The 12789-nt window shown below is 37.2% G+C and overlaps 1 protein-coding gene across 1 annotated transcript in view; it reads left to right on the top strand.

Moving 5' to 3' along the window:
• Positions 1-12789, top strand: part of RYR3 (ryanodine receptor 3) — a 234903-nt gene that overhangs the window by 149902 nt on the left and 72212 nt on the right. The window contains exons 49-55 of the mRNA XM_040601263.1: positions 518-738; positions 1942-2032; positions 3498-3638; positions 5978-6159; positions 7126-7204; positions 11113-11202; positions 12598-12747. Of these exons, the coding sequence (XP_040457197.1) occupies positions 518-738; positions 1942-2032; positions 3498-3638; positions 5978-6159; positions 7126-7204; positions 11113-11202; positions 12598-12747 (954 nt within the window). The remainder of the gene's footprint in view (positions 1-517; positions 739-1941; positions 2033-3497; positions 3639-5977; positions 6160-7125; positions 7205-11112; positions 11203-12597; positions 12748-12789) is intronic.

The raw sequence follows: 12789 nt of genomic DNA, 5'->3' as shown, positions 1-12789 counted from the left end.
TATAGTGCTTAAGTCTGATCATAAGCATTCAGTACCACCTTATGAAGCAACAGTGTAATACAGTTTAAAAACTTTTAATACAGGCTTACATTAATTATACAGTAAGTACATTAGATATACTGTAATAGGCCTAATGATTACTTTTATTTCATATGTGCTTCCAAGAATTACACTGAAAATTCATATATATGTAAGTATGAAGAAATCGAGATTAAAAGCGCTACTTAATGCTCTGTAGTTTTTGCTAACCTATTTAAAGAAAAAAGCTGCATATTGTTTTTTGCTCCTGTTTGGTCAGAGTGTAGTGGGGCAAGAGATAGGAGATAAGTGGATGACTTGGGTTTTCTCAATTTAAAAAAATCTAACAGCTTTTGCCCTCATGTATATGTTGGAATACCATGTTACCACCCAGCCGCTAGGGGGACTTAAGGACTATTTCATTATTATGCTTTATAGACTTCATATTTAGTAACCTTTATTCCACATGATACTAACAATCATTTACTACCCTATACAGGTTTCTCTAAGTACCACAGAGGCAGCTCTCGCACTAAATAGATATATTTGCTCAGCTGTGTTTCCATTGCTCAAAAGATGTGCTCCCCTCTTTTCTGGAACAGAGCATCACGCCTCCCTGATTGACTCCATGCTTCACACAATATATAGATTATCCAAGGGACGTTCCCTTACAAAAGCACAAAGAGACACTATTGAAGAATGCCTGCTTGCAATTTGCCAGTATGTATGATACCTGTGTACAAGTTGATTTCTTTTGTGCAGTATATGTATTTTGATAATTTCTTTCTTTGTGTATAATATAGAACTAAGATTTTTTTATTCTTGCATGAAATACAGGATTTTTTTTTTCCTAGACAAAACCCCCAAATTTAATTCTTTCTGTTACGAGTACTTCATGTCAAGCTGTCATATTGATATGAGCTTTATGGTGATACAGGATAAATTGTTATTTGTAAAAACGGACAGTAATTAGCAAAAATGTCCTGGCAAGCCTGATGGTGTGTGTGTGTGTGTTGGGGATTTAAGGAATCTACGTGTTTGTATTTCTGATTGTGGTTTGAAGAACCTTGGCCAATGTTTAAAAAAGAAAACCTAATCCCCACTCTCCGAATCCTAAAACTCCTCCTAAAACTGAACTGACCACTGGAGTTATACTGGGAATTGAAATGTAGATTTTCCAACTGAATCGTAATTCTTGATCTTTGTCATAAACTGTAGTGCTACTTGTATGTGCAGTGGACTGTGAAATTACTAATGCAGTGTGCATTTTCAGTTTGTGCATAGCACTGGACCCCTGCCCAAAAGAGGATATAGTAGAAACGTAAAAGTTTTGGAAAAGCCTAACGAGGGATCAACATAAGAAATAATTTTTCTCCTTTGGAACAGCTTAGTAGACCAGGAATCTTCAGCCTGAAAAAGTGGTGACTGAGAGGGAGATATGAAAGGAGCATTTTTACATTGATTTTGAGTCCATAGATCACTGAAATTAAATAGCTATAAAAGAAATAAATGATGGGTAGCTTATTCAGTCTTCCAACTGAGATATATTTCTTATAAGAATAATCATAATGTAATTCCCAGATCAGTTTAAGTTAGGACTGATTTGTTGCTTTTTAGTGTCATATCAGAAACATTCTGTTAGGATAATATTCTGTTTCTAGCACCCTTCCATCTGCTTTCATGTGGTACAACCATACATATTGTCTGTTCACTTAGGAGTCCAGAAGTAGCACATCTTTCCGTGATATGTCCTTCCATATGTAGATGAGGCATGGTGAGATTCATTAAGCACCTACGATTGTTTTTGCAAAATACTTCTAATGAGTGATTTGAATTCCAATATGCAAATTGATTTTAATTTTTATTTCATTTTCACTGGACTCTATGAATTTTATAGGAATTTATATTGTTTTTAATTTACAGCCATTTACGTCCCTCTATGCTACAACAACTGTTGAGAAGGCTAGTTTTTGATGTGCCCCTACTCAACGAATACTGTAAAATGCCTCTCAAGGTAAATACTTTACTGTCCATACATGCATTCAATGTCAAACTCACTTAACCATAATCTCTCACTGTCATGTGTTTGACATGTTTTTGACCCCTCACCATGGGGCAGGGTGAAGCAATGTGAAATGACTTCTGAATTGGAAAGAATGTTACTGTTTTATAAAGTTTTTTGCATTTAATATAATGATTAATGGCTTTGTGAAATCTTGCCTAATGCAAACAGTATATAGTAAGTTGATTACATGATTTTGTTTGGTGAATTGTTGACTTTTTCACTGCTTCAGTGAAAGAGTATTTGAAAGTATCAAATGAAATGTTAGTGTTATCTTGATATTTCTTCCTCTGCTACATGAACTGTAATAATTCTTGTTAGGATGCATAGTCCAGGAATAAATCCTAAGTCTAAAGAGAATATGATACAGAGAACAGAATTCACCTTTTATTTTTGAGCAAACTTTAACTGAAGTCTTAGCCATCTGCTTGTTCTGTAGAGAATTACAGTTGTGAGATGAAAGATAACTTTTATTTTGAATTTTTCTGTCAGATTTCCCTCCTGCTCCCATTGCGATGAAAGAGTCTAATCTTAGGTCTGCAGGTCATCTTATGGCAGAATTGAAATTCTGTCATACTCTAAAGCAGACCTGCCAGATTCACAGACATATTTTGTAACATCAGTAATTTTGGGAAATTATAGAGTGAAAGCATGGTTAAGAGGAGTGTTTTCTTTTTTTATATTACTATTTCCCCTTCCTAAACAAAATTGCAGTAAAAATAAAAATGTCAAGATTTTAGTCTGATGCTAAAAGAAATTTTAGAATTTTCCATGGGATTGGAATTTTTAGTTCTAAAGAAGAAAAAATGAGTAGAATTTTGAAAATATGTGGGAAGTGCACCAATAATTGTATACACTGACTCTTTAACTGGCGTGTTACAGATTGTCTGTAAAATAGCTCTTTCCATAGGTTTTTCCAGAGATGAGCAGACACGGTTAAAAGGGTGTACTGCAGGCATCTTTTGCAGTGTTTCAAGTAATACTGAGGCCATCAACTACAACTGAGACATAAAATCAATTTGAATTTGTAAAACTTCTCCAGAATCTGACATGTCCTGGTTTATACCCATTTCATTGTCTCTGTTTGTATCCTGTGAGCTAATCTGTACTCAAATGGTGACAATCATGAAATTTTGTAATTTCACTACTCTGTCATCACTGAGAAACCCTCAACAGCAACTGGGGATAATACAGGCTTTATACTTTCACAGCATGGACTCTGCTGCTCTCCCAAAAAGAAAAAGAAGAAGAAAAAAAAGGCATTTTTATGAGCCATTAGAAATGGAGAGACAGAAATAAACAGTAATACTCATGTAACTGTTTAAACAGATACTGACAATTCAGACTTCACTAGCCAGTATGTTGTTTTGTTAAATACCAATGTTTTACATGCATTTTTATTTTCTTGAAAATCTAGCTTCTGACAAATCACTATGAGCAGTGCTGGAAATATTATTGTCTGCCTTCAGGAATGGGAAGCTATGGAATTGCAGCAGAAGAAGAATTGCATTTAACTGAAAAACTTTTCTGGGGAATATTTGATTCCTTGTCTCATAAGGTAATGACTGTAATTCACATTACAGTATGGGATGTCTATAAAAGGATTACAATGACAATTTGCCAAGCCAAATGCAGAAAGTTTCTATTTTAACAATTCTTTACCTAATATGCTGCTAATGAAGTAACTTTCTAATGAATAATTGAATGCTGAATCTTGAAATATTTTCTCCAAACTAATGAAATGTCAAATCCTTGTCTTGATATACCTATATAGCCTTACAATGGTAATGAGGCAGATTGCTTGCTGCACTAACAAGGCAGCGTTGTCTCCTTTTGTATCTTAGATCTACTAAACTTTTTAGAATACTTTTTACTGCCATAACAATTGTGAGAAATGTCTCTATATGCTTGTCAAATTGTTTATGTATGCACAGTAAATTTACATTGTCTATTTTCCAACATACACTTGTAATTTGTTAGTTTTCTGGTTGTTGCCCAGCTTAAGAAAAAAGTGATTATTCTTAAAAATAAATATTTTTTGCATTTTCTTGTTCCAAATGTAATAGAATTTTTTCACTTGCTCATTTTTTTTTTCTCCAAGTAAGAAAATGTTACGTTTCTGATAGGAGAAACGCGTTATTGAGTAAACACTTTTTGTACTTGATTTGGCTCAAAAATCAGGTTCTCACTATGGGACAATAACAGATGTTTTCATTGCATCTCACTGAATTTATGTTCCAGTTCTAATCAACAGATGTAGATGATTGCTTCTCTAGGCATTCTGATTTATAGTATGGAAAGGAATGTGGTCTCTGCATTATTTTAAAATGGCTTTTTAAGCCTTATTTGTATTTGATTTTAGTGACATTTACCTCTGTCATTACTGCTGTCACAAGTGCAAAGATTGTCAAGAGTGCCTGACACAATGAAATATTTCCAATTAGTGCATCTTATTTTTTTAAAGACAAATGAAGATGATATGTTTCTGCAAATATTGGTGGCCCTCTATAATAACATTTTCATTTTTCTGTAAAAGTTTGTTAGTCCAATGAAAGAAGAGTTCTGTAAATCTGCTGAGCTATAGTATTCTCCATTGTTCATTTGTTCTGAGGTATTTATAGGTTTGTTATTTCCATGGTTTCCAGCTGTTTAATGGAAGCATTACTCTGTGATCTCACTTCTTTTGTTTGTGCCATACACACTAAAGAATGTTGAAATGAAACTAGAGGAAGTTAAATCCTCAAAATTGTAAGCATTCTGCTTGCAGTGATATAAACATATAATTTTGTCAGCAAGTATTTTCAATAGACCTAACAATTGTTATTCAGCATTTTCTTGACAAAAAGTTGTCATTCAGATTTATAGAAGCATACAGTCTTTCTATTTCTAATTATGAAGCAAAAGAAATGTTTTTGCAGATTTTTTTTTCTATAGATGTTTGATTGGTGCCTGTGTTGTAACATTAAGGTCTGTGCTATCTGAGAAGAAATCTATTAAATAATTATAATAGCATCAAACTCTTTCACTGTAGTGTTTATTAGTAGACCTTAAAGCCTTCAAAAGCCATTATTATTATGCCCATTTTACAGATGGGGAATCTAAAAGATAGATAAGTGTTTTTTGGTTATTTTTTTTTTCCTAAGCATAATAAGAATGTTGTTTCAGAGCTGAAAGAAGGACTGTGGCCTACAGTGGTCTACTGCTACTTCCTCTAGCACATGTTTTTTATAATCTAGTATGTAACAATTGACCTTGAATATGTTTCACGGCAAGTTACTTAGATTCCTCAAATGTAGCTCCACCTTATATTTTTATGTATCAAATACTGCAATGTTCTTTCCAGAGTTAACGTTACTGTTTAGAAGAGCTGCTGTGCTAGTTCCCCTCTTAGCAGGACAATTTTGAAAAATAGTGAACTGACTTTGCTACAGTAAGACATGGTTTCCATTAACTAGAATGATTTAAACTGAAATAGATAAGGGGAAAAGAGGAAGAAATTACAATGGCTTCTGCAGTTAAGATAGGAATTAGTCTTTTTAGAGCTAATAACTAAGTTAGAACTTTATTATATGTTATAGATGTTATTACTTTGTAACTAGGCAAACAACCCCTGACGCTTCCTGTGTGGGCCTTAATGACCCAAAGAAAGCTTGAGTCATACTTGTATTGTATATACTTATACAAGTGTCAGCATACTCTTCTGTTAATTTGAGTAGCTTTAAAAATGTGTCAGGTTGATATCAAGAAAAATAGATGCCATGTAGCAATACTTTTTGCTCTACACCTAATTTTTAAATGTGCTTTACTGTTTGTTTGCATCTTCTAATATTTGTATGTATGGCTGTTTGGTTTTCACTAACATTTTGCATGTTTTTTTCTGTTGGATTTTCCAACCAGTTCCTATCTCTCCTGCAGAAGTATGATCCAGAGCTCTTTCGAATGGCTTTGCCTTGTCTAAGTGCTATAGCTGGTGCCTTACCCCCTGATTATTTAGATACACGTAGTAGGTCAACTTTGGAAAAGCAGACTTCAGTGGATCCAGAAGGAAATTTTGATCCCAAACCTGTCAACACAGCAAAGTGAGTCATATAAATCATATTGATTTCCTTTCCTTAAATATTTTTATGCTATTTCTTATTAACATTATTTTGCTGCTCTGTAGGGAGAGTTGGCTGTTGACTGACTTGTTAATGATATTAGTTCCTTTCAGAAGTAGTGTAGGGATTTTTGCTTCCACCTGCTTTCCTCCTTCACTGCAACATATCCTGTTTGCCACATATAAAACGTATTCTTCTCATATTCTCAGCAATGCACAGAAGTAGATTAATTCCATGTTGTATCTGAGAGTACATAGTAAATTCTATACTTATTATGTACCCTATCACCTAATACTTCAAATGTTTGGAATATATACACCTGTAATATGTTTGATACTGTCATTATTTATACTTTGCTTAGGACAAATGGTACAAGAACATAAAAATCTATTCAATTTGTCTATTGCCCGATTTTATAAAATATTCACTTAGTTTTGAGAATTGATCTGTAGCAACTTGATATGGCAAAATAAGCAGATCGTGTGTGGTCATTTAATAGAGATTTTGTCTTCCCAGTAATCTTCTGCTTTTAAAATACAGATTTCTAATACTTTTATATTCAAAACTTAAGGATGACTAGTTGATTCTTGCTGTTGAAGTGTTACCCCTCCGTTATTATGCAATGAGAAACATCCATAGTAACATTATCCTATATTAAGAATTACCAAGAAAAACCCATAGGTTATGGTGAAGCAGGTTTTGTTTTTTGTGATTTCAGTGGCTAATGAGTGCAACTGTTATGTATCTGAAGATTCCCTGTAAATGCCATAATAACTCTGCTTTGTTTTGAGGCATTTCTTCTAACGAAAATGAAAATGCAAAGCCAAATGTCTTGCCTTCATCTGGAGGTGATGTGTTTTGATTAGTGCTGTTTTATACTGACATATTTTTCATAAATAAGACTGCAGAAATTTATGACTGAATGACCTTACTCCACTTTGTTTACAGCCTTGTACTTCCTGAAAAGTTGGAGTATATTGTCAGCAAGTATGCTGAACACTCCCATGACAAATGGGCCTTTGATAAGGTAGGAATTATTTTAAGACTGGCAACTGTCAGAAAAGAACTAGAAAATAATACCTGGAGTGAATATTGAAACAAAAAATGGACGGTTTCACTGATAGGCCCTTGTTCAGAGTGTATTAATTTCTGCATGTTTCTTTAGGTATATGTGGAAGAAACTTTTGCTCAAGAAAATGCATTAACTTTTGTCACTTTTTCTAAGTGGCCAGAATTTATTAGTAAAAAGATTTTATGTGAATACAAAAGGGGTATTTGGGTTGGGTTGGGTTTTCTTTTCTTTAATAAAGTAAGAATATATAGATCTTAGCTTCATTTTTCCTGGTAATGATGTTTTTTGGCTGGGAGTCAGAGATTCAATTTTAGTGCAGCAGCTTTGTGATCTAAGAGAGTACCTGGGAAGTCTAATGCCCTTTTTTCTTATTTCAGAACATGTAGTTATAGCTTTTCTTTCTTTTTAGCTTTAAGAAGGCTGTTATGTATTGATTTTCTCTATAATTTTTCAAGTGTTCCATCACTGTGTTGTGTTTCTGTTTCACGTCTTCAAAATAGCTATGACAATATATACTAACTTTGCTGCACCAGGGAGACCCCAGGGGAGCATTGAGACCCACTTGTGACATGTAAGCTGGAAGCTCACAAGAGAGCAACTGAGGTGGTGTGAGCAGGGCCAGGAGTAAGGGCAACAAGCCCCGCTTCCACAAAGTGCAGCCCTGGGGCGCACCAGTGGCCAGGGTGCAGTGCGGCAGTTCACACGGGAGAGCGTGCAGGCAGGGCACCGCTTTGAAGAAGGGGTGTTCCACTGGCCAAGCACAGACTTGAAGTCTACAGAACCCAACAACCACCGCTCTGTGTCTCTTGCACAGGTCAAGGGTGCTCATCCTACCTGACCCTCATGGCAGAATGGTGGGCACTCACCTGAGAGCCAAGACTGCAGCTGCAGGGTCTGCATGATCTACCCCAGTGGTGGCTGATGCCTCCACCCTGACAGAGCTGCTGAAGGGAGAGGCTGTGGTACAGACCTCAGGCTGCAGGCAGTGCCTAGACCTTTCTGCTGGGGCAGGGACAGGCAGCAGACCTGCCTGCAAAGGGTGTGCCCATGTGGAAGACAGCCTGCAGCAGGTAGTTGAGCTGCAGGAGGCCATGAGAAGGCTGCATAACATCAGTGAGGCTGAGAAGGTGTTAGACAGCTGGTTCTGAGTACATTCTGCAGTGGACCCACTGCAAACAGCCAAAAACTCCTTCACCAGTGCACACAAAAGAGAGGGAAACCAATGATGCAGAAGAATGGAAGACCATAATGGCAAGGACCTGCAGGAGGAAGAGACTTCCCCCAAAGCCTGAGGTGCCCCTGCAGAACCTCTTTGCTGCTCTGCCAGATGAGGAGGAGAGACCCATCACATCAGGAGAGATACCGGAGCTGAGTGAAGCAGCCCAATCCGTCTGTTATATAACAACTAGCACAATTATGAAAAGACAACAGGTGATAGTGGTAGGCAACTGTCTTCTGAGAGGTACAGAGGCCCTCATTAGCCAGCCTGATGTGCTCTTTAGGGTGGTGTACTGCTTACTGGGGGCTCGTATCAGAGACGTTACCAAAAGACTACCTAGCCTCATACAGTCCACTGGCTATTATCCACTGCTGTTGTTTCATGTGGGCACCAATATACAGCCAGAAGCAGCCTGAGGAGCTTCAAGAAGGATTGCAGAGCCCTGGAGGTGGTGATGAAGTTCCCACAGCCTGTAAAAGGGGAAACATAATCCCCAGTTTTAAAAAGGGGAAATAAGGAAGACCTGGGAAACTACAGGCTGGTCAGTCTCACCTCAGTGCCCAGCAAGATCATGGAGCAGATCCTCCTGGAAACTATGTTAAGGCACATGGAAAATAAAGAGGTGATTGGTGACAGCCAACATGGCTTCACTAAGGGCAAATCATGCCTGACAAATACGGTGGCCTTCTGCAACAGGGTTACAGCATTGGTGGGTAAGGGAAGAGCAACTGATGTCATCTGTTCCGCATGACATACTTGTCTCTAAATAGGAGATACATGGATTTGATGGGTGGACCACTTGTTGGATAAGGAATTGGCTGGATGGTCACAATCAAATGGATGGCTGTGGTCAGTGGCTCAATGTCCCACTTGGAGACCAGTGATAAATGGCATTCCTCAGGGGTTGGTATTGGGACCATCACTATTTAACATCTTTGTTGGCAGCATGGACAGTGGGATTGTGTGTGCACCCTAAGTAGGTTTGCTGATGACAGCAAGCTGTGTGGTGCGGTCTACGTACTGGAGGGAAGGGATGCCATCCAGAGGGACCTTGACAGGCTTAAGAAATGGGCCCATGCAAATGTCATAAAGTTCAACAAAGTCAAGTATAAAGTCCTGCACATGAGCTGAGGCAATTCCAAGCACAAATACAGGCTGGACAGAGAATGGATTGAGAGCAGCCCTGACGAGAAAGAGTTGGGGGTGTTGGTTGATGAGAAGCTCAACAGGACCCCGCAATGTGCACTTGCAGCCCAGAAGGCCAACCGAATCCTGGGCTGCATCAAAAGAAGCATGGCCAGCAGGTCGAGGGAGGTGATTCTCCCCCTCTGCTCTCATGAGACCCCACCTGCAGTACTGCGTTCAGCTCTGGGGCTCCCAACATAAGGACATGGACCTGCTGGAGCAAGTATACAGGAGGGCCATGAAGATGATCAGAGGGCTGGAGCACCTATCCTATGGAGGCAGGCTAAGAGTTGGGATTGTTTGTCCTGAAGAAGAGAAGACTCTGGGAAGACCTTAGAGCACCCTTTCAGTACCTAAAGGGTCCTACAAGAAAGCTGGAGAGGGACTTTTTAAAAGGGCATGCGGTGATAAGACAAGGGGGAATGGCTTTAAACTGAAAGAGAGTAGATTTAGATTAGATATAAGGAAGAAATTCTTCACTATGAGGGTGGTGAGGCACTGGACCAGGCTGCCCAGAGAAGCTGTGGATGCCCCATCCCTGGAAGTGTTCAAGGCCACATTGGATGGGGCTGTGAGCAACCTGGTTTAGTGGAAGGTGTCCCTGCCCATGGCAGGGGGTTTGGAACTAGGTGATCTTTAAAGGTCCCTTCCAACTATTCTGTGATTTTATGATTTTTTTAATAGCTTCTTAGTGTTACAGTGAAACATTTAATAAAGGCCTTTTTAGCATTACATTTTGCAGATAGATCTTAATGCTAATAAACATAACTTTTAGAGTTAAGTTTGATGGAGTTGTTGCAATTTTTTATAACTGTGTTGGAAGTGTTTAGCTGTAACTCATTCAACACAAGTATGAATTTTTAACCTGTCATTCAAGGAAAAGATAGAGCTAGGGTTAAGTAATTTATTATTAAAAATAATAAAAAATTGTTAGAAATTTTATAGAACATTTATATAGAAATAACAATTATGTTGTTGTGTGGGGCTATGCATGCAAATTTGTAAAGAAATATATATGGATATGTAAATATACACACATTAAAACCATCAGTTTCAATTAATATCGTTTAAGGCAAAGGATTAATTAAAGTTATGTTCTTTAGTGCTTGATCTGTTACACTCTCTTCTCTGTGTGGCAGACTTTATCCTCCCACAGAACAGAGCCACATTTTTTATATTAGCCAGTGTGGCTCATGCATGACTCCATTTGAAAGGGGCCCATGTATATGAGGCGCAGAACTGGTTGTGTGAGACTTACTGCTCATAGATGGTGTGTAGTCTGTTTGGGCCATGTTTTGTTCTGTTGTATCCACAGATGGGTGCATGCCTTTTTAACAGAAATTTCTGTGGCACTGAGTAGCTGTTGGGGTAGATTAGCAGTTCAATATGAACTAAACTGGCCAATTTGCTGTTACTCATCTATGTTGTTCTCATCTCAGTTTTTTGGGTTTTTTTTCAGACTAATAGTGGGTGGAAATACGGTGTTTCACTGGATGAAAATATGAAGACTCATCCATTAATAAGACCTTTCAAAACTTTAACTGAAAAGGTAATAGACGAGATTTCAGCTGCATTAATACGAAGTAGATTGATTTGTGAACTTTTAAAAATCCATTTCAAATATATGCTATAAAAGGAATAGAGACAAACTAGAATTCTTACAGTTAGGAATAGCACATCTAAATGCTGAAGTGGTTGGTTTACTTAATCTTACACAGTGTTGTATAATTTGCTTCCATTAGGCAGTCTTCATAGACCTGGGCCAATTTGTATTCAAAGTATCAATACACAATCACAGGGGTTTCAGGCCTTCATGGATGAGTAATGGCTGGCAGCAACTCCCGGGTTTTAGATGAGTGTATTTTAACATATCTGAAGGTAATTTTGTCTTCAAGAAAGATGGTAGAAAAATTTAAAGAAAGGGTAGGAGTTGCTTCAGTTGAAAATGGGGAAAAACATATTTTATTTTAATTTCTTGCCTAGGCATGAATGTCTTCTAGTTGTCAGAATAGTTGAAAATTTGAATTCTGTGACATATTTTTGCAGTGATTCATAGGGTGACTCAAATAAGTCAATTACATTTGTAGTCCTTTACCACACTTTTCCTGCTCAGAAAACGGAGATAACAAAAAATAAGAGGGATTCAAAAAGTTTAATTTCTCAAGCTTTGTAAATTGCTTTGATATCTTTGGAGAGGATCTGAAGTATTGTTGGTTGAGTTGTTATTAAAGTAGTTCAAAGATAATTTTCTGAATTGTCTCGGATTAGAACTTTTGAACCTGGAAATGAGATCTCTCCATAACAACTGTCTTGTGAAGTAACTCTCATAAAAATTCTTATTTATGTTAAGAACTAAAATACTTTTATTTGGCTGATTTGAGAAGTCTTGATATGACTTACTCAGAATTTCCTTTGCCACAACTTTGAAGATTTTCTATAACACTTTTACTTTTCAAAGAAGTGTTGGAAATCAGGCCATTCCCTAATTTTTTATCGATACCTGTATTTATATGGAGAGATGTATAGATCAGTAATGTTATGTATCCATGAATGGATCAAAATATAGGAAGACTGAAAAAAGCCATGTGGGCTGATGCATTCCGATGTATATACTTGCCTAATTAATTTCATAGCACTTGTAGTGCCAGCAATTTTGTATTATTTTGGGCTGGAGGAATCAGTAAGTTTCCAGATACAAACTACATTATTACTCCAGAGCTCACTTGAGTGTTGTTAGTTTGTAACACATATCCTAGCAATAAATGCCACTAAGAATAAAACAAACAAAAAAAATGTTAAAAGAACTATAAAGTGTATTCAGATATAGTGTACAAATTTTGTTTACTTCTGTGGCATGTGGCAAATCATAGGGAAGGACAGGATATTTTTATTGAGTTTTGCTACTTGCTAAATACAGATAAATTTTACATTATTTTCTTCAAAGGAAAAGGAAATTTATCGTTGGCCTGCCAGAGAATCACTGAAAACTATGTTGGCCATGGGGTGGAGCCTAGAAAGGACCAAGGAAGGAGGAGAAGCAATAATACATCAGCGTGAAAATGAAAAGCTCCGCAGCATATCTCAGTCTAGCCAGGTAAGGTGCAATTGTTTGAATATGGAAAGCAACAGGCTTATT

The sequence above is a fragment of the Falco naumanni genome, chromosome 7 (assembly GCF_017639655.2).
Source record: "Falco naumanni isolate bFalNau1 chromosome 7, bFalNau1.pat, whole genome shotgun sequence".
Taxonomy (NCBI): domain Eukaryota; kingdom Metazoa; phylum Chordata; class Aves; order Falconiformes; family Falconidae; genus Falco; species Falco naumanni.
This window is presented reverse-complemented; position numbering and strand designations above follow the sequence as displayed.